We start from the raw sequence: 21,913 nt of genomic DNA, 5'->3' as shown, positions 1-21,913 counted from the left end.
TCAGCAACCACTTCTTGTCCCAAGCCAGGGATTAATTAATGCCCCTCCCAAAACTTGTACCTGTCCCAACCCACCCCCCCCAACCCCAACCCTTCCCATTTTATTTCCCAACTAGACAACACTGTTGGCAAATCAAGACAGCATGAAACTTACAGCAATAAAACAACAAACCCCCAAGTGAAGTGTGCCGGCGCATGGGGAGCTCTGCTGTGCTGCTCCCCCGGGAGTGCCGCCTGCACAGGCAGCTGTACCTTTCACGGAGGGCACACCTCAAGCACGCTCCACGGTGCGACCGTAAGTGCTGCAGAACCACAGGACAAGAGACTCAACACCTGAATTTTCCCCCCGGGATTTCCCTTCAGGGACGCGCGCGCGGTTTCTCTTCTCGGCGAGCGCGGTCCGGCGCTCAGCACAAACCCCGAGTGTCCAGTTCAGCACGGCGTAAGGCATGTGGACAAGAGAGACACGAGCAGGACGCAGCGGGAGCAGGGGCAGCGCTGCTGAGCCTCGCTGCAGTTTGTCTGTCCGTCCGTCCGTCCGACCCCCCCGCAGCCCCGATCCCACCGGGCGCTGTGGCAGCGCTGCTGAGGCTGTTTGGTTTTGGCCAGCGGCTCCAGACCGGCTCCGTGCGGTTTCCCTCGGATGGAAATGCAGAAACGTCGGTGGAAGCTGCCGGAAAAGCCGCGGGGATGTCTGTCTGCAGGGATGTCTGCAGGGATGTCTGCAGGTGATCCGAACTCTGCCCTCAACTTCAAGTGTCACTGCACTAAATCGGGAGATACTGGTTGGGGAGTAAACTGGCCCAGCCACTAGCACTGTCACAGAATGTGTGTTTTTAAAAAACAGAACAAAAGGCAAACAGATTAATTATGAACCCTTCTTTTCAGAAGCAGACCAGGATTAAAAAAAAAAAACTCCTGCAAAATTAAACTGTTAGATCCTCCATCTAAAAAAAAGTTTATACAGATGTGCTGCGAGCAATCCCCACATGGGTCTGAGCAGCACCTTACAGTACAGACTAAGACTTGAAGAGCTGATCTCACATTGGAAGTCTTTTAATTAAAAAAAAAAAAAAAAAAAAAAAAGTGGCTCTGGCTGGGGTGACACGAAGGGGACACTTGGGACACTTCAGAGCACAAGGCAGATGCGGGGCTGGCAGCCTCCAGGCCGTGGAGCGGAGTACCGGGAAAGGGGCACTTCATGCACAAAATGTATTTTACAAAATACAGATCCAAAAAAAAAGAAAAAAAAAAAAAAAGCAAAAAAAGCCAACAACAACGAAAAAAAAAAATCATCCCACCTTGCACTAAATCGCAGCACTCTGAACACTTGCTCTGCCCCATGCCTGGTGTGAGGGAGGAGGCATGGGAACGGGGAGGGGAGGGAAATCCAGGTCTCAGTCTGCTTTAGGGAATTGCTCTGGCAGGGACCTCGTCAGTCATCTGATGTCGGACACGGAGCCCTCGGAGTACGGCGTGCTCATCACCGGGGTGCCGTTGTTGGCCAGACAGCCTTGCCTCAAGGTCTCAAAGTACGAGGCCTGCACTGGTTTATGATACTGCAGAACTTTTATGGCATCCTCTATCTTAAACCATTCCCTTTTTCTTCCTGGGGGCAAAGAGAGAAATCAGTAGATGCAACAGAATGATGTTTTCTGATCTCAAGGGCCTCCCCCTCCAACCCCACACTGACAGCTCCCCATCCCCAGGGACAGGTGCTTTTTGCTACTTCTGCAATTTCTAGTCAAGCCAGATGCTCATTTTAAGACAATTCACAACACACAATTTCCATCACTTTGCAAATGGACTTCAGTTTCCTGTGGACAGCTCTCAGTTCTTACTCTTTCCATAAAGAGCCTGAGGGGAGTCACGTTCCATTTGCTGCAGTGCAGTCACAAACCTTGTGGCAACAACAGGTTCATTTCCACTTGGGAATCCAATTGAAACACAAGGGTTTCAAAGGTAACAGGGAATGATTAACCCACATGTATTTCCTCTAGTCTCAGACAGGACAGTTCTTCATCTTTGCTTGGCACCATGCAGTGCAAGAATTAAACACAAAATTGCTGCAGAGGCAGCTGGACACTCACTTGGCTTCTCCTGGGCCACAGAGGTGACAAACCATCAATTTCACCTCAATTTTTTCCCAAGCAACCAAAGGACACACCACTGCAACTTTTCCCAATGCCACTCCCACAGGCTCCAGGTCCCAGAGGGATGCTGAGCTGACCTGTGGGTTGCTTCCATCAGTTACTGCAGCATGCACCAAGCTTACCAATATTGACAGAGTCCTCCCAGTCCTCCAACACTTCGGTGACGATGAGTACGTAAACATAAGTCCTGTGCTTCCTGTCCCGGTTCTGGAAAGCAAAGGGGACAGAGTAACCACCAAGCAACAGCAACAGCAAACCTGTCCAGGCAGGAGGGCACTGGGCTGCAAAACTGCCCACCTTGGTGCAGCTCCTCCCACAGCACAGCTCATTCTTAGCTACTAAAAACTGCTGTGTTTTAAATCAGAGAGGTCTGAAAGTGTTGATAGGGACACCTAAAGTGGAGTTCCTCATCTGTAGAGCAGCGGTGTGTGGACTGATGTGCTTACAAATTAGTTCTTCAGCTGGGAAGGTTTTGACCTATTTCACATGAGTTTGAAGGAGTCAGTGCCAGAACAACAGCAATTGCTGTGTCTGGTACCTGCCCACTGTGCCAGGTGAGTGCCACACATGAAGGGGGCACCCCACTCCCCAGCTTTTGGCAGCACCAAGAATATTCAGCCACACCACTTATCACCAGTGATTTTGCCCACTGCAAAGATCAGAATTGCTGAGCAGCTGTGTTTGTATTTACCAGCAAGGCTCACTCCACAACCCTGCAGAGCCATTGTTACTCCAAGATGATTTTTTGCAACAAAATTTCACAGTGTCCGTGTCTGAAACTTACCTCAAAAATTCCCACTAATCTTCCTAACGTCCCTTTCACTCCAGCCTAGGGAAGTTCAAAGAGAAAAGAAACATGCTTTAACAACAGCTCAGTACGTGTTTCCTACTTGTTGTGCAGGACCAGTTCCTTTAGGACAGGAAGCAAATGCTCTAAAATTCTGCTTGTCTTAAACCAACACAGTCACAAGGCAAAACACAGAAATGTATCCTGAGTGCTCAACATCCAAGCATTCCCAGGGCTTTTTTTCTCTTGTTTTCCTACATTCAAACAATTTTGAATTCAATGTGGGGGAAGAAGAAATATTTGAGGAGTTACTCCTTGCATACCAATACAGTCCTCGTGACCAGAATCTCCTCTGAAGGTTATTACAGCCTGAGCAAGGGGAACATTGGCTTTGGGGTTTGGCAGCTTTACCCCTTCAAAATCAGAGTTGAAGGAAATAAAGTATGTGTAATACATTCACTTACACCCCAAGAGTGATGTGACAGCTCCCAGGTATTTCAGGGGTGTCCTGCACACACCTGACACAATCCAATATAAACACAAAATGCTGTGATGTGGCCCTGGCAGCAGGAACTACAGAGGTTTGGATATGACACAAAGGGCAGATGCACACTGCAATAAAGCTCTTGAATCAAGCAGAGACACAAATCAAGAGATCTAAGCAACAGTTTTGTCTGTTTGAATACTACTGAGGATGTAGCACTCCATCACATTCCGTGTCCCTTTTGGCACCTCTCTGCTGGCTCCCTCCCCACCCTGCTCAGCTCTCTGTGCAAAATCCCAGCCCACTCTCCTGCCCTTGCTTTCTATTCCCTCTGTTTTATGACTGTAAATGGTTGGAACTCAAGTGCTACAGACAAGATGAGATCTTGCTCCATGATTTAACAGGTCTGAACCAACCCACACAGCCTGGCACACGACCCAGCCACAACTGGGAGGCAGAGTCAGCTCCATTTCCAGCAGCTGGAACACATCCCATGAGCAGCCCAGGGAAATTGTGCCTCTTGCAGATGAGATACAGAGATATGATTATGCCAGGCTTCTTTTTTTAAAACAAAAAGTGTTTGAGTCTCATTAATGCTAAGACAAATTCTCTGTCCTACTGACCAGCTGATGTACAGTCTCATGCTGTCAGAAAGGAAGAATTTTCTTTAATGAGACAATTTTCCTGGTGAAGTTCCAGCCTACTGCATGAACAGGTACCAGAGACTCCAGCCAGAGAACACCTCACCCCTGCTGCCAGCGAGCTGATGTGGAACTGCCCCAGGAGCAAAGGGTTTGGAGCTCCCTCACTAAGCAGCCACAGAAATCCAGAAACCCTTTTTCTAGGAAGTGAATCAACCGAATCTCCCATTTCTTTTTTGGACACAAGCTTTGTTGTCTCACCAGCATTTGTGACATCCTGCTGGGCCCAGAGGTGCCTCAGTGCCTGTGACTCTGGGGCTATTTCTGGAGGGAGCAGCAGCCCCATGGAGGAGCAGCAATTCCATGCAGGTCGGTGCCTGCTGACCTTTGAGGATTCCACCTCCTCTGCCAACCCTGCTGACCTGGCCTCAGCCCTCTCCCAAGGCATCTGGAATGTAAATGCTTCAAATGCATTTCCCTCAAGGAACTCCTTCAGCACTGGGGTTTATTTTTAGCTCAGCCGTGTTCAACAGGCAGCAGAAACACAGCGAGGAACTGGAGGCTTCCACCTTCACAACATACGGACATGAACGCATTAAAAGGTGAAGAAGAATCAAATATTTCTGGAAAATAACTGTCTTAAACCAATGTTTCACTGGTTTCTGGAAAAGGTTGTTGAATTTCTGCTCTCCCTACCTGTGGGCACTGAATCAGAAGGCAGGGATTTTGTTGTGATGGTTTAGTGAACTCTCAAGTCTGACTAGAAATAAATTTATCTCCAGGCAACTGGCCAACCTGGAGACGAAGGATGAATTCTGCTCAAGCAGCCTCCCAGGCAGTTTATCCCAGCTCTAGAACTGTGCTGGAAGCAGCAGAGGGAGGTGAGGAGCCCTTCCTTCTGTGCTGGTAAAGAGAGATGATGGAAATAATGCTGTCTTCAAACCAGGATCCTCCTGCTCCGCCCTGCCTGGTCTTATTTGCCCAAAAAGGCACAAAAAGCGATGCCAAGACAAACATGTCTTGTAGAGAAATCATGTTGAATTATCATCACACAACTGGAGAAAGCTCTAAGCTTTGCTTCACACACAAACTTCCCATGTGCAGTTGTAAATGGCGACATAAAAGAATGGTTTGGTTCAAAAAAAACATCAGGTTGATTTTATAAAGCAAATTCTTACCAAAGGCTGCAAAACACATCAGCCACTGCTCCTGGGGGCCAGTGCCTCTCTCAGATTGTTTTCCAGTGGATTTTAAAGACAACATACAGGACACCCAACACCAACAGGATTGTCATGTACCTGTTTTTGATGGAGCACTAAATTCCCACACCAACAGGAGAGCTGATCTCTGTACAATGGCACAAACAAGAATAGTGGAATTCACAGTCTCACACAAATTTCTAACATAGAAGCTGCCCAAGACACCTAAAAAATAACTTACAGCTGCTACCACTGACAAGTCAAGCTTGGTAACCAGCAAGGGAACTGCCAGGCTCCTCTCTGGGCAAGCTCCCCATCTCCTCCTTCACATGGGCAAGAAAATTTTCTTGAAGAGTTAAATCACAGTCCCAGGCTCACCCAGGACTGCAGCAGGGTCTGAACCTTAATTTGCAGCAGATGACTCAGGAATTTTCTCCTGGACAGTAAATGAATGGCTGAGACAGTGAGTGAGGCAGAGGCAGCACAATTGATTTTGTGCCCCTCTAGCTCTGGAAGTGCTGCAATCCTCCAGGCACATGGAGAATCCCAGGAGGATGGTTCTGAACCCATCAGCAGGAGTAGAAGAGCACCAGCACCAACTGCAGGTGTGGAAACAAAGCAAGGCAATCACAGGACAGGATTCCCTGGGAAAGGCACACTTTGATACAAGAGGACACACAAAGAGCTGGCAAAATGAGCTTTTCCCCAGCTCTGCTGATCTAAATCAGCATCCAGGGTTCAGAGGAGGAGGAAAAGGCAGCTCTGGCAAGAGCACATCAGCCAGGGGCACTGCCAGAGCCAGCTGCCTGCCCAGCACACACTTCAGACCCCCAGAGCACCCAGAGGGCTGGGCTGGCAGCTCAGGACAAGGAACAAAAACCTGCAGGAAATGAAGCTTTACTAGTTCTGCTGCTCATGGAACAACTTGTTTTAATAAAGAAAAATTACTGAAGCCATCCAAGAACAGCAGGTTCAGGTTTCAAAGCTGAAAATAAGTTGGGGTCAGATGCAAAAAGCAGCCTGCAGCAACACCATCTGTTCCTCGGGACAGCTTTTATTTCCTTCCATCTGAGCTAAGGAAAATGTGGGTTGGAATTTCAGCTATTTTACTTTGCTCTATTAGGCTCAAAGCCTGCATCTACTACAGATTACTGCTGGGCAAGAGAACTGTGGTGGAACACCCAAATCTTTGCTCTAAGAGCTGCACTACTGGAGGTGCAAATCCCACCCAGGAGGGCTGTGGACATGTTTGGAGGATGCTGATTCCAGGCCAGCTGGGCAAACTCTGCTGTCTCAGAGAGGGTCAGATTCATTCATCTAATTTGGTACTGCATGACACCTTTATTTGCTTCCACACTTGTGAAATAGAAATGAAATTCCCTATCAGAATGAAGAACTTTCAGATAGTGCTATCATTTTTGCAAAGTCTGAGTACACAGGGTAAGGGACAGTGACTTTGAGCCACCTCTTGCACTGGGTATGTCCAGCCAGGAGGGGTTCAAAGGCCACAATCTCATCATTCATATGTGGGGCCTGCAGTACTTAAAAAACATCTTCCTATTTTAGCACTGAAAGATATCAATATCTGTGTTCTAAATCACTAACAAAATACATGAAACAGGAAAGATTATCTATAAAGCATGTTTAGAAGAGGGGGGAAAAAAGTTCCAGCAAACAGATCAAAGTACTGCTGTGATGGACTATTCTTGATATTGGCACCAATTGCCTGTTTGATCACAGATCAAGCACAGATTATCTGGCTTTTGGCTCCCATGAAAAAAGAACAACCAACGCTCCTGCAGTGGTATAAAATTTGACATTTACTAAGTATTTAAAGGTCAGGATGTGAAGAATGCTCTAAGTGAAAAAGGAACTGGTGCTGAGTGTCACAGATGAGTGTGGAGCTTTTTTCAAAGTCACTCTATAATAAGTTTAAGGCATCTATTTCTAAACCATGATGTTCACCAGTTGCTCACACCCATAAAAACCTCTTATTCCTAAGCAAAGAACACACTCCATGAGCACCACGACCTGTTTGCAAAGGGCACACACCTTCCACAAGGTGAACTTTAGAACACACGTGGAGTCCCCAGCTCGGTAAGACTGACTACAGCAACCTGTCAAAAATTAGAGGTTTCTTCTGAAGAGGCTGCTGTGACCCAGAGCTGCTGTGTGTCTGCTGTCACTCTGCACAAACAATGCCCAACAACTGCAGTCACTTCCAATTTCATGCAGACAACAGGGAGCATGACAAGTGTGGGTACCTGTCTACTTTAATACTTGTGCTGGTACAGACTAATAGAGATAAGGACTACCTCAAACTAGGACAAGGACTTGAACTCAAACTGGGACAGAGGGATCACAGCCTTCACTCAGAATCAACATTTCATTTTTGGAACAGAAAGAGGGAAAAGTTAGGTAACTTTAGATGGCAATTCTTTCTGCAATAACATGGATAAACCCAAACACACAGAGTAAAATTAAAACAGTGAATGCAGAAGTTAAAATGTTCGTTTAGGGAAACATGTTTTGGGAATAAAAAAGCACACCATGCAAAAGAGAATGAATTGGGAAGAGACAGTCTATTGTCATCCTCAAAAGCCACAAGCAACAGGAAGGGCCACAAGTTCTTAGAGCTCTTCCAACTGGCTCTTACTAAAAATTGGAAAAGGCATACCAAAGTCAAGGAAAGAAACCCCACACATTTCTTCCACAGCTTGGAGCAGCATTGCTCACTGCCATGGGGGAAAACTGGATTTTCCCTCTCCCACCTCGAGCAACAAACTGGAGCTGCTCAGCTAACCTGTGTCCCCATGAATGGCTGTTCCAGGAGAGAAGCAAGGACCCCAAAGCTACTCAGAAATCAGCCTCAGCTCCAAACAACCCCAGAACCCCTGGATTGACATGGAAGGGAGAGCAAGGGCTCCCAGCAGCCTCCTGAAACCCTTCCTGCCAAACTGACAGCATGAACTGGGAAAGTGGATGCTCCTGTCTTTCCCAAACAGCTCCAAACAGCTTGGGGCCAGGGATGTGGGGATAATTCTGTGTGCAGCCCCTCAGCAGCAGCACATGAGCACAGCTCGAAGGGGGAAGGCATCACACCCCTAAAACTCTGCCAGCACCACTGGCACTGTGCTCATGTCAGACAGCTCCGTGTCAGCTCCTGCACCTGCAGCACCCAAGGCTGGGGGTGCCCAGGTGAGCTGGGGGTGAGCCAGGGGTGCCCAAGTGAGCCAAGGGTACCCAGGTGAGCAAGGGGTGCTCAAGTGAGCTGGGGGTGCCCAGGTGAGCCAGGAGTGAGCCAGGGGTGCCCAAGTGAGCTGGGGGTGAGCCAGGGGTGCCCAGGTGAGCAAGGGGTGCTCAAGTCAGCCAGGAGTGAGCCAGGGGTGCCCAAGGGAGTGAGCCAGGGGTGCCCAAGTGAGCTGAGGGTGAGCCAGGGGTGCCCAGGTGAGCAAGGGGTGCTCAAGTCAGCCAGGGGTGCCCAGGCGAGCTGGGGGTGAGCCAAGGGTGCTCAAGTGAGCCAGGGGTGAGCCAGGGTGCTCAAGTGAGCTGGAGGCACCTGGTGACCAGGGGTGCCCAGGTGAGCCAGGAGTGAGCCAGGGGTGCCCAAGTGAGCTGGGGGTGCCCAGCTGAGCCAGAGGTGCCCAGGTGACCAGGGTGAGCCAAGGGTGCTCAGTGAGCTGGGGGTGCCACGTGAGCCAGGGTGGCCAGTGGGTGCCAGGTGAGCCAGAGGTGCCCAGCTGATTGCCAGGTGCTCCCGGTGCTCCGAGCCGTTCCTTTCTGCAATCAGCCAGGCAGAGGTGCCTGGCTGGGCAGAGCTCAGCCCTGCCAGGCTGCCAGGGCTTGGGCTCCACTGGCAGCAGGCAGGGCTCCACGTGAGCAGGGAACACCAGCCGAGGAGCGGGATTATCTCAGCCAGCCCAAACCAGTTCCTGCGCGGCCGCAGCCGTGCCAGGGCTCCCTTCCAGCAGCGCTGTCATGGAAAGAGCGCGGCTCTCCCAGGGCGCCGCTGCCCGCGCGGGGACTGCCCCTGCACGGTTATTTTAAGGGCTGAGAGGCAAAGCTCTGCACCTCCTGAATGAACCCTGCACTTCTCTATCCAATCGCCTCGTTATTAATAATGCTTGGGCTGAAAAGCAGGAGTCTGCAGCTAAAAATATTTCTATTGTTCTGGTTACACTCGCTTTGGCTTGTAAAGCTGTTGAAAGGTTGCCGAGTTACTGGAAAAGCAGGAGCTGGGTTACAAGCTGGAAATAAAATTTGCAAGCAGTAATTCCCAGTATTAGAGGGACGTAAAGAGACTTAAAAAAATAAACTTTGACTGTATAATCTCTTTCTGATAAACTGCTAGATTATTAAAGCATCCAAAGAGAAACATGCAACTCCAGATCTGCCACATTTGGTTAGTCCAACAGTCTGAATATTCAGAGTTGTGTTAGACAGCAGCATGTACTTCCAAATAATTCAGGAAAAAACCTGCACAGACCAGACAATTCAAAAAAGCAGCTACAGGAGAAGCTTCTTCCCAAGTCCCATCAATTAGCTCTTGCTTTCTGTTCTGCACAGAGCCCAAAGATTTATAACCCTCTCAAAAGCATTTTTAATCCTGTCTTATGTAACTGTGAACCTACTTGGCCCTTCCATCTATAATCATGCAGTCATTTCTGAACCTAAGCATCTCCCCAGTTGCTTAATATTCAGAAGCAAATTCTAAAGACATGTTTTACATACACTGCAGTCAACTGCTATTTACTGCCTTTACACTTCTTATGAATAAAAAATTTGTTCTTCCAGCAGCTTTAAGAGAAAAATGTGCCCTCTCCCTACAGCCCATTGATCTGTGTTTGATCTGCTGTTTGATCTCCTACCTGAAAGAGGTTCAAGCAAAAAAGAGAAAAGAAACCAACCAACCCATGTACACTATAGGAACTGCTGCTGGTAATTTATGGCCAATTTCACTTATTCACATAAACCTCACTGTGTATTCTAAACCAAAAACATACCTAGGTCCCTATTTTGATTGCTTTTAGTGGCTCCTAGGGGTTTATTTCTACCTTGTAGCCAAGTACTAGACAGGTCCACAAAGGCACAGCTGAATTTTGAAGCTCTCTTACAGAGAAAATGAAGCAGAGACTATATATACACTGAAGTGACTAGAGCTGAACTTTATTTTCAGTTAAAGGTATCAGGCAAGGACAAGCTCATTCCAACTGAGAGGTTTAATTACATTCCCATGTTCTCTTATTTAGGACTCTGCTTTCCTCCCACGTGGGATGGGGATATCACCAGTGACCCTGTCTGCCTCTCCACCTCGAGGAGAAGGAAGAGTGATGAAAACAAGCCCAGAGACGCTGGGCAGACAGGGCAGGGTGAAGGCACTCACCTCCTCACAGACCTCGCGCACGGCGGCCACGCCGGGCTCCTCCTCGGGCTCCATGCCACCCCCGGGGACAATCCATCGGTCTGGATGGCGACTACTGCTCACCAGCAGCACCTGTGGGGAGAGAGACAGCTGATGGGGCACCCGCAGGGATTGTCTCTGTGCCTCACACACCCCCAGACACCACCCACCCAAGGCAGGGCCTTGCCGCCGCTCGCTTCTCCCTCAGCCATGGAAATTGCAGCGGCAGTGACACCGAGGCGCTCCCACACGCTGTGGTACCCCAGCCATGCCTCTCCCTGCTCTGATGCACTGCAGGAGAAACTGTCCTTGCACACCAAAACACTCACTGGCACTGGGCACAGCATCACCCACAGTGTGAGTGCACTGCAGAGTCCCCACAGCTCGGGATACACCTCAGGTAACAACACAAATGCACAGATGCTGCTCAGCACCCCCACCCTTTGCAGAAGTACCTTGATTTAATTCTCCTGGTGCCTTTGGCCTTGCCTGTCCCTGCAGTTCTGTCACTAACAACAATACACGTCCAGGAACTCCCACTGCACTATTTATGTGCAATTGTCTGAGCACAGATTCTCAGCCCCACTGTTTGTCACTTCTTTTGCAGTAGGCACTGAGGATTCAGCTCTGGAGCCAGCACTTGGATACTTTTGGTTTAGAGGAGGTTGTTTAATGAGGTAAAAGCAAAATAAAAGCCTACATTAAACCTATTAAACTTAAAACCCCCTAGGAAAGGGCTGCAGGAAGGACAGACTTTTGTGAATGAGAAAAATGGTTCAACCCTCTTCCCAGGAGGGATTTACCATACACATGCTTTGGGGCAGGTTTTCTTGAAACAGTATTTTTTATTCCAGGGTAATCCTGCTCTGGAGAAGTTCAGGTTCTGATTTGCCACCTCCCAGCAAGACAAACTCTAACTAACACTCTCAACTGACTACAGACTGTCCCAAAGAACAGCGAGACGCTGTGCTTATTAAATCTACTTGCAATACACCCATGAGCAGAGATGGAAACTTAAAACAACACTGATACTGTTGTCCAGCTCTCTAAACAAAGCTCGTTCATTAGAGTCATCCTGCTGTACTTCATCATTTCACGGGCACAAAGCTCAGAGCCAAAGCGACTTGCTCCAGAAACTTTCCAACATACCAGTCCAATTAGGTTCCAGGCCAGCTGTAACAGTGTCAGACATTTGGGAGTTACACTGTGGAGACACTGAAATCCCAGGCTTTACTGGGGAAACAGTGACTTGCCAGTAGGATATGAAAAGATTTGCACTAATTACCCAAAGGAATCTACCTACAGAACTCAAACTGCCAAAACAAAAACAAGCACAAGATTTCCAGGATTTTTCAGTTGGTTTATCTTGAAAATTCTCTGACCAAACTCATACTGGAAACAAATGAAGGTGCATGAGCCACCTCAGTTCCACAATTCCAAGTGGGCTGGTGCCTGCCCCATCCTCTGGCCAGGCTGTGACAGAACAGGGCTTGCTTTGCAGTGACATCCCAAGTGTTTGGCCCTCTCCAAGAGGAAGGCAGAATTCCTTTCCTCCAGGCATCCAGTCCATGTAAAACTCCACCAGAAAGCCATGCCTAAATAGGGAATGTAAACTTCATTCATCCTCAGAGCCCTTGGGAGAGCAGCCAGTCCCTGCCAGGCTCCCCAGGCACCTCAGTTTGCCACTGTGCCTCCTCCTAGCACAGCACTTGACTTCTACTCCATCCCCACTCATCATCCAAAAGAGCTTGGACTCAATCTCCTCACTCCAGGTCAGCTGGTGGTTCTGAGGACAAAGCTAAAGAGCAGGAACAGCCATTTCAAGTGCACCTTTGCTGCCAGGTGAGGAAGCACCAGCTCTGCCACTTCCTGTTGAAATTCAGAGCTCCAGCTCAAGGGGACAAAAACCCAGAAAAAATATTAAAAAACCTCCAAAGAACCAGATCTTTGAAACTCAGCAGAGCACATCTCACAGCCCTGAACTCCTGCCACCTTCCAGGCGTGAGAACAAGGATCTGCTACAGAACCCTGGACACAGACTGCTCCAGGAAACCTGCTCAGGCTGAGACAATGCCTCAGCAACACACCAGGAGGAACTTCTGGGTGCAAACAATGGTTTGAGGCAAAGTAAATTAACTTCAGCTGCTCTGGCAGTTGAGCATTTTCTGAATAGAATTAACATGAACAACCCTTGGTGGGAAGGAAAAACCTGTCATTCTCACACTTTTATGTAATCAGACTATTTCCTGTTTAATAAAAAGGAAATCCCATCAAGAGAGTGCAGGAAACAAGCCCTACAAGGTCATTCTTTTAAAACAACTTCAAACAGGATATTGCTACCAATGAGCTCTCCCAAGACAAAGGGGCTGAGTTCCAAAGGAGGGGGAGACATTGCTGTGTTGGAAAAAACCCACACTTCCAACACCAGCCCTGGATCCAGATACATGCAATGCATTCAGAGGGATCAAGGAAAAACTTGTCATCATCCAAATTCCAAAAAGGTTTGGGTTGGAAGGGACCTTGAAGCCCATCTCATTCCCTACCACCTTCCAGTAGATCAGCCCAGGGTACAGCTGCCTTTTTAGCTCATTAACTTCTTTATTACATAAATAACTTTTATTTTAATACATTCTAAAGTACTTAATTCAATCTAAACAGCCATCAAAAAATAAACCAAAATTTAGTTATGTTTTTAAATCAGGCTAGAACACGTAGGAAGGTCAGATGTTTCCATTTAATCCTTGCCAGGCAACTGTGTCTAAAATGGCTACTGAGACTCTCGGCCTGCCAGGAATTTTGGAGTTGGATTTTGGAGCCACGTCCTGCAGACTTTTTGGAAAAGCATTTGCAGGTAATACACATGTCACATGGCCAAGTTGTGTTTTCCAGGATTTCAAAGACAATGATGTCATTTCAAAGCAGGGAAATGAGCAACACAAGCCTCTCTGGCAAGGCAGGAGGTGGCCCTGCTGAAACTCTCCCACACAATCCCCCACAAAAGAGAAAGTTTAGAAAAATAAGCCAAGTTTGAAGTGTGCAGCAGGGGCTCGAAGCAGAGCCTCAAGGCAAGAACGTTCAAAGCTGCACACAACAAACAAACCCAAACAAACCTGAGCAGTGCTAACCCTGCCTGGAGGAGACAGGAAACACACCAAGACATCTAAGGCTGCCCAAACTGCCACATGGAATAAGGAGCTCCATGGGAAAAGGGGTAAAGAGTTTGTCCCTGGGATGAATATGGGCATCCCTCACACACAACACTTTAAAATAACTGACACTGTGTCCACATGGAGGGGTTTTCCTGTCTTCTTTTCACAGGAACAATGGGGCTCTGCAAAGCAAGAACTGGGCAACCAGGACCAGGCAGAGAATTAACTCCCCATTTGTGGAACAGAGATTCCCAGGTTCTTCCATGCTAGGGTGGATTTAAACAACATCCACCACCTATTAATAAAACAAGAACACGATTCCTCGAAAGAGGCTCCACAGCAGCACTCGAGCAGACAGAAAGGGCCACAGCCCTGCGAGGAGCTGGGCCACAGCATGGGTGGAAAACGAGCTGAGAACCTTCCAGACTTGCAGGAAAAGCCAGTGCTACCCACCTGTGCCAGGCAAGCTGGCAGCCAGCACAGGGAACAGCAGGCAAGATGTTAAATCCAGGGTCTGGCCCAGCAGCCTCCTGCTGCCAGGAGCTGATCCATAGCTGCTGGCTCCTGACACTGCCTTACAAGCTTCCCCTCAATATTTTCAGGCTTTCCCTCAGTATTGACATGCTTTCTATCAATACTGTCGTGCTCTGTATCAACATTAAGCTATAAATCACACGGTTTGCACAGCGACTGAAGCACAAACCTCCCGGCACTGCACCTCATTTCCCACTCCAGCATCATTTATCAGAGCTCAGCCTGCAAGGAAACTCTGCTGCCGCAGAGGCTGCAGGAGCTGGGAGGAGAAGATGGCTGACTGCAAGGCTTTTGCTGTTCAATCTGCCTTTGTTTAAAGTTTCAGTTTAAAACCAGCGTGTTCTCAGGAGCTGAGCTGTGCTGCCATGTGCCCCATGGCCAGGCAGATCCCAGAGCTGCTGCTGTGTCCAGCATAACAAACACCTTGGATGCTTCATTCAAAATTAACAAAATTCTCCCAGTTCCCAAATATCAGTGCTGTAATGCTTTTCTACCTGACAAAAGTGGGATGTTCATCTGACCACACCAAATCACCTTTAAGCTCTATGATCAGCAAGGGGTGAGAACTGGAGGAGTAGGGGGAGAAGAGGGACACTGCTGTCACCAAAGCTGTGCAAAATTAATCTCATTTCCCTGGCAGCAGCACAGCCTCCATGACTCCCCAACAAATCACGTGTTTTGCCAAACTGCAAGGGCAATTTGCCCCAGGGTGCACGCCAGGGCTCACGGGAGGGCTTCTCCCACCCTCTTGCTATTCCAGGCACGTTCTGGAGCTCGCACATGGTAGGAGTGAATCCAGCAGGGCTGCAGCCCGCCCTGCACCTGCCAGGGTCAGCAGCTGGGACCACAACACACACTCTCACCAGAAATCCCTCCCTGCCCATAACAGCCTGTCCTGCCAGCAGCATTCCAGCTCCTCAACAGGATACGTTTCCTTAGACAAGTGTTATTTTTGCACATGCACCTGCACCAGGCTCCGTGGGATAATGGGATTTAACTGATAACGAGGGATCCAGGAGCTGGAGGTGGGAAATTCACGACAGGACGGCGCAAAAGGGAAGGGATTCGTACTAGAGAACTTGACAAAAGTAAAGCACAAGTTTTGGAACGGGAGCAAGAGGTGAACTGGAAAGAGTTCAAGTCATTTCAAGTGCTTGGATCGCACCTACAGTCCTATAACCAGAGAGGAAAAAATACAGCAGATTCTGTTGGTTTTTAGGCTGCTGGTTAGAATAACAATAATAAATCACCGTGCTGCTGCTCTGGCTCCAGAGCTCCACAGGTCCTGTTACTGCTACTGCAGCGCTCCTGCTGCTTCAGAGCCACTGCCTGCTCCTAGCAGGGAGGAACACAATCCCAAGTCCTCCCCCTCCAGCGAAATTATGGTTTAGATAACCACAGAAATTATCTGCAACGTGCCTTCCCATGCCTGAGGAGCAGCTGAACCGCCTGCAGCAGCAGCCGCTGCTTTCAGAGGGCTGATAAGGGGCACTCCCAGAGAGACCCCAAACCCCAGGACCTATTTCTGCCTGTCAGAACCAGTCTGGTGACCACTCAGTGCTTACACAACTTGTCCAGGCGCACCTTTTCCAGGAGAAAGGCTGGCTTGTAAAGAGCCTTTTTGAGTAAAGGAGGAGAAAAAGCAATGAGGAGGTATTTGGGGTTTTTACAGAGCCCAAATGACTCTGGCTGTCAGCAGCTCTGCTCTGATTAACCCCCCCACTCAGGACATACAGCACTCACAAACTCTTGGGAAGCTGCTCAAATATTAGTAGTTAATCCTACACACAGCATCAATATATGTCACCTGCAGGAGGAGAAATAACCCCTGAAACATCTGACAAAAATCCACCCAGCAGGTAATTGTACCCCTCCGAATTTCACAGGTCAACGTGAAATTGCTGAGAACAAAGAGTCAGTGTGCCACATGCAGTGGCAGGGACAGGAATGCTGAAACAAACACACACAAAATTTGAGAGATCTTTGACTGGTCTGTGCAGTCAGCCCTTCAGCTGGGTTGAAAAAGAAAAGTGTTTAAACTAACAGAGGCCCTGTTTCCCAACCACTGGATGTCACCTACAGCACTCCCACATGGATGTTTGCTATTTCTAAGGTAGAACTGAGTTTGCTAATTTTGCTCTATCCAAGCAAACCATGAGAACCCTCCTTATTTTAAAAGAACATAAAAGTCCACACAACTGGTTGTTTTCTGTTTTTTTTTTTTTTAATAAGAAGGGAAAGAGTTGTTTTTCCAGATTGTGAGAGAACATCCATGGAAAGATAAAGTTCCCTGGCAGCAGTCCCTGCTGGGTGCACCCCCAAATGCTGGTACCTGTCTCCACACTGCAGGAGTTTATCTGAAGGGTGCTGAGATGAACCCAGTCAGGCAGCTGGGTGTGGGTTTTTTAAAAAAGAGGGGGTACAGAACACACAGGGTGGGGAGAAAAAGGTAGGAAAAGCAGCTCCTAGTCAAGCACTAAATGGATCTGAGGTGGAAGAGATTCCAAAGCAGTGTTCTGCACAGAACAGACACAGCCACCACTGTTGGGTCCTTGTCCACAGAGCCAGGGTGGAGCACACCCTCCTTCCACAGTCATCACTTTTCCCTGAGCTGCAGCAGAACAAAACTGACTCAGTTCTTCAGTTTCACAACAGCTCGCTGAGCTTCCAGCAAATGAAGTGAAAATTTAACAATTTTCATTCTTTTGTTGTCTGGAAACGTACAAGAGACCATGGAATTGCTTGTAAAACTGTTTAGTGACAGCTGCTTTTGTGGGAAGGCAAAACACTTTTCAAGATGAAAGCCAGGTTTTGCAGAGGTTTATCCATGCTCCTGCTCTCGGAGAACACAACCTACAGATTGTACACAATCTACAGGGCTGCGAGGGACAGGAGAAAGGCAAGAAAGAGATCCACTTCCAAGCTGGCCCTTATCCCCCTGGAGATGTGGTAACACGTTAGCAACACACCAGGAGAACTTCACTTGGGTCCAACCACAACCCTTTTATTCAGCAGATGGGAGCACCCAGCCAAGCCCAGCCACCAGAACAGGGATTCTGAGCCTATTCCACGGAAAGCAGGATGATCATATGATGCTGGGCTCACTTACACCGCAGTGGTTTAGCTGTTGCTGGTTTACACGGGAGCCAAGGCACAGGGGACAGCCCAGGAGCACCTCGTGATCCCCACCACACTCGGGGGTTCCAATCCCAGCTCTGCTGGGTTACATCACAGCTGGAGAGGAAAACCGGGAGGGGAGAGGCCAGAAAGAAGGAGAAGAAAAAAGGTTCGTTTGCATTCCAATGGCTTTCCCAGGGGCCACCCTGCCCAGCTCTCCCCGTGACCACCGTGACCAGCGAGGCTCAGCCCGTGCCAGGGCACCGGCCCTGGGTGAAGCCTCTCTTCTCCCAGCTCCATTCAGGCCTCATTCACCGCTCAGAAAAGATTCTTCCCGAGGCATTTTCTCAAAAAAAAAAAAAAAATAAAGTCTTTAAAAACGCCCGTGGTTAACGAGCAGCTTGTCCTTTCACAGACACAATGTGGGCATGTTGAAACCTGCTGCTGTCCCAGCACAGACCCAGGGCCCAGCGGTGCCTCTTTGTCCTGTCAAACACCACCCGAGCAGGGCTCCAGCTGCTGGGGCACGAGGAACATTTTTTCGGATGTTTCCTCATGGAACAGCTGGTCCACACATAAAATATGTGTGTTATGTAAAAACAACACCCTGGTGGTGATGCTGAGGGGCAGGGACACCCCAAGCAATGAAGTGACTCCAGAGGTACCACAGGATTTGGGAGCTCTCCCTCTGCACTCTCCTTCCACAGCTCTGCAAATATTCCAGGAGTTCAGTCCGTGTGAAAAGATGGGAATAGCAAAGTCCTGGTGTCTGGCTGCTGGAAGGAACTTTGAAGTCAGTTCCCACTCTCTGAATTAATCCTGATGCTGCCCCAGCTCTCCCTGTTGCCCGAGGATGTGGATGGTGGTTTGGGAAACCACACACAATTTGGGGGCTTTCCACAATGCCCAAAAAATGTAAATTTTTTTTCTCCATTTGAGATTCACGTGGAAATGAATTCTCCCTGTGCTGCTTTTTAAAGGAATATGTAACAAAGGCATCTTTTCAGCCAATGCTTGGTCTTCCAAAAACCGTTCCAGAGCTTTTTTCATGCCCAAAAGCAGCGGCCTCCAAATGCAATGCAGAGACAATGTATGACCTCCAGCAGCATAAGGAAAAAATAAATCATTTAAAAACTAAAAAAGAACAAAGTATTTTTCTGTTAAGCCTCTTTATTTGCAAATGTAACACCAAACCAAGGATATGGTGTTTTATCAATCTCCAGGGATTGCAAAGATTTCAATGAAAAATGTATCAGTGAACTGAAGAGGGGAAACACCTAAACAGAAGAAAGCAGCCTCCTCTGTAAGAGTAAACAGAATTCTCTTATTTCTTCTTGTCCACTGACAAACTTTTTTAATTCAAGAACTAATGAGGCGTTAAAAACAGGAAAAAAAATGAGATTTTTGAATTCATAGCAGGAAATTAAGAAGAAAGGCAAGACCAAAGTTCTACTATTTCTTAAGCACTTAAAAGGAACAGTAATGAGAAACAGCCAGTCCGAGGAAAAATCCAACTTTAATACAGAAAGTTTAATTTATTTATCAAAACATGCTTCTTTTCTTCTCTCTTCTTTTCAAACACTAAGCTTTTAATAGCTCTTTAATGTACATACTTTGGCTCTGGCTCTTTCTCCCCTCCCTGGAGAGACCTTGTAAAGAGATCTCAATTTGCACTTAAATAGAAGCAATCAATAATAAAATACGTCAGTAACATTAAAAAGTATTATTGTCCAAGAGCAAACCAAGAAATATATCACAGCCATTTTATACTCTGTGCTTAAATCTGTACAGGTAACACCTTCCTTGCTGTAAACAAAGTGCAAGTAGCAGTGAGCAGACACCAGTCAGCTTCTCTCAAAGTTTATTTAAAAGCCAACAAATGAGAATGAACCCAAGAAATAATTAGAAAGGAAAGTTAATAAGGTGCCCTGCTTGCTGATTTCACTCATTGACTCAAGTTTAACTTCAATGCCTTTTGGCCAGGGCCAAGTGCAGGATCTGGGCACAGAGTCCATCCCAGTGGGTTAATTCCATGGGATTGGCTAAGAACTTTCCCAGATGGATTTGTGCCAAGCCCCCTTCCTGGGCAGCTCCTGCAGCAGGGCTCTAACAGGTGGGAACAGAGGATGCAGCTTCAGCCCAGGGTTCAGCTCTCAGGTACCACACACAGCCCCTCAAAGGCTCTGAGATCAGACCCGTCCTTCCCTGCCTCGCTCCTCACCTGCAGCACACAGATCGTTCTACTCCAGCTCTTACCTGGAAACCAGAGCCTGAAGGATTTAAATTCAATCCACTGTAGGTGGAGACCACAGCAGAGACACAAGTGATACAAAAGTGGTTTTAAATCTCAGCCTTACACCAACCTGACAGCTGAGCCTGCTGGAAGCATCCATCCCACGCCTGCGTGCCTCGGGAACGAGTTCATTTTCCTCCTTGGACCTCTTGGGTCAGCACTGTGACACTGCCACACAGCCTGGTGTCCCAGCACAGGGAGGGCTCTGACCCCTGTCATGAACACACCTCGGTGTCCCCAGCACCATGAGGGCTCTGATCCCTGTCATGAGCACACCTCGGTGTCCCCAGCACCATGAGGGCTCTGCCACAGGCTGGAAGGATCACCTGGAGCCTGTGCAACACTGCAGCCTGAGGTGTGTTAAAATAAAACTCACAACCAGTCACATGCTGATTGCCTCAGGCACCTGTTAAAAGTACTTTTCTACCCTAAACCACCCTGCGGTCACACATGGCCAAGCCTCTACCGCTGGAGAAGAGCCTGCAAAGTGTCCCGCTAATTGTGTACAATTCATCAGGGCGCTCCAAAGCCCTCACCCACCCATGCTGAGCATCCCCAGCATCACCACACAAAACAATGATGGTCTTCTTCACGGTCAGTCCATAAAATTCCTGGAAGTCCGTGGGAAGGATCAGTTACACTGAACGCTGCACCAGCCACACTGCTGTCATTTCAGACCATTTCTGCTGAAATGCTGACACTCCTCATCACGCCAGCACAGCTACAAAGGGCTTGTGCAGTCTCCTTCACGTTAAATAATAACTGGATGTATGCTAATTGCCTTTCCTCCAGTGAACTGTCTGCATTCCCTTCCGATTTCCTGTAGCTACAAATATGATAATCAGGAGAACAAAGACTTTAGCACAGCCACCCGGGCACAGCAAATGCAGTGGAGTGTGTACGCCTGACTCCAGCAGCAGCACAGAAGGCAGACCAGCAGCCTTGCTGCCCTGAGCACCCCGAGCCCACCTTCGGGAGGTGTCAACAAAGAGCGGTGTAAAATCGCACGTCGGAGCGAAGTTTCTCACTGTAACTTCCCGGACAATGCAGCCCCTTAGCAACGCGGCCGCTCTCAAACCAACCAATCCACCTTTAATTCCCACTTCCTCCCAAACTCTCTGGACAGCAACTTCTGGCACTCCATCAGTCCCCTTTTATCCCAGTTTCTTTTTATAAATCCAAGGTCAGGTTTCCTCTCCCATCTCATGTGATGTGCTGGACTGAAGTTCTGCCAGCGTGGTGGGTCCCCAACACTGCCAAACCCCCTCCCGCGCTCCCCTCAGCCCGTCCCGCCGCCCACCGGGCATCTCCCCGGCTCCGGCGGAGAGCAGGAGCCCAGTGGGAAGCACCAACTCTCCCAGCGGCGCTGAAAGACGCCTGTTAAAAATAAAACACCGCCGGCACCGAGTCCCCCCACCCCGGTCGCTCGGGGGTCCCGGGCCCGGCCTCGCCCCTCACCTCCTCCTCGCTCTCGCTGCGGAAGCACAGGCAGGCCGCCCGCTTCTTGTAGCCGTCCCCGTCGTAGGTGCGCGTCTGGTTGGACTTGAGCTTCATCATCCTCCGCTCCGGGGGCGGCGGGGCCGGAGGACGCGCGGCCCGGAGGGCGGGGGCGGGCGGGACCCACCGGGCGGCGAAGGACGGGGGGGCGCGGAGGGACCGCCTGCCCGCGACAGTCTCTTTCTGGGTCTCGCTTCGTGGGTCTCGCTACGCGCTGCCTCCCTTCGCCCGCCTCACCCCTGCCCTCGCTCCCGGCCGCGCCGCCGCCACCGCCCGCGCTCCGGCCACCGCCGACGACGACCGCGCCGCCATCTTGGGGCTCGCTACGCAAACGGCGTAGCGCCGCCGGGCGGGGAGGCGGCGCTGCCCCTGCGGCCTCGCGGCGCGCCCGCTACGTCAAGTGCGCAGCGCGGCTTCCAGAATCGCTCCCCCCTCGCCGGCGGCGCCGCCACGCCCCCGCCCCGGCTCGCGCGCTCTGCGCCAGTGGCGCACGCCGCGTTCGGGAATAGGGCGGGCGGCGCAGAGCGGCGGCGGCGGGCGCTCGGCCTTACGCGAACGGCGCAGGGGCCGGGCCGGCCGCGCGCACGTGGCCCCGCTGTGACAGCGGCTCCGCGGGGAGCGCAGCGCCCGCCCTGCGCCGCGCGGGGGCGCTGCAGGCA

The 21,913-nt window shown here is 49.5% G+C and overlaps 1 protein-coding gene across 1 annotated transcript; it reads right to left on the bottom strand.

Moving 5' to 3' along the window:
• Positions 1-89: 89 nt before the first annotated feature.
• NUDT3 (nudix hydrolase 3) lies at positions 90-21,571 on the bottom strand. Its single transcript, XM_064732895.1, has 5 exons — positions 21,216-21,571; positions 10,647-10,757; positions 2,937-2,981; positions 2,275-2,359; positions 90-1,608 (listed from the first exon to the last, which is right to left on the bottom strand). The coding sequence occupies exons 1-5, from the start codon at positions 21,312-21,314 to the stop codon at positions 1,439-1,441; spliced, it is 510 nt and encodes a 169-aa protein (XP_064588965.1). The 5' UTR covers positions 21,315-21,571; the 3' UTR covers positions 90-1,438.
• Between the last annotated feature and the right edge of the window lie 342 nt (positions 21,572-21,913).

Source organism: Zonotrichia leucophrys, chromosome 26, assembly GCF_028769735.1.
Source record: "Zonotrichia leucophrys gambelii isolate GWCS_2022_RI chromosome 26, RI_Zleu_2.0, whole genome shotgun sequence".
NCBI lineage: Eukaryota > Metazoa > Chordata > Aves > Passeriformes > Passerellidae > Zonotrichia > Zonotrichia leucophrys.
This window is presented reverse-complemented; position numbering and strand designations above follow the sequence as displayed.

Bases quoted from the DNA above. Each gene is read 5' to 3' on its own strand.
- NUDT3 (XM_064732895.1), bottom strand. From the start codon at position 21,314: ATGATGAAGCTCAAGTCCAACCAGACGCGCACCTACGACGGGGACGGC. The intron at 10,758-21,215 runs GTGAGGGGCGAG...CTCTCCCCACAG, and splicing joins GCAGCGAGAGCGAGGAGGAG to GTGCTGCTGGTGAGCAGTAG. The intron at 1,609-2,274 runs GTAAGCTTGGTG...CTTTGCCCCCAG, and splicing joins GGAGGACTCTGTCAATATTG to GAAGAAAAAGGGAATGGTTT.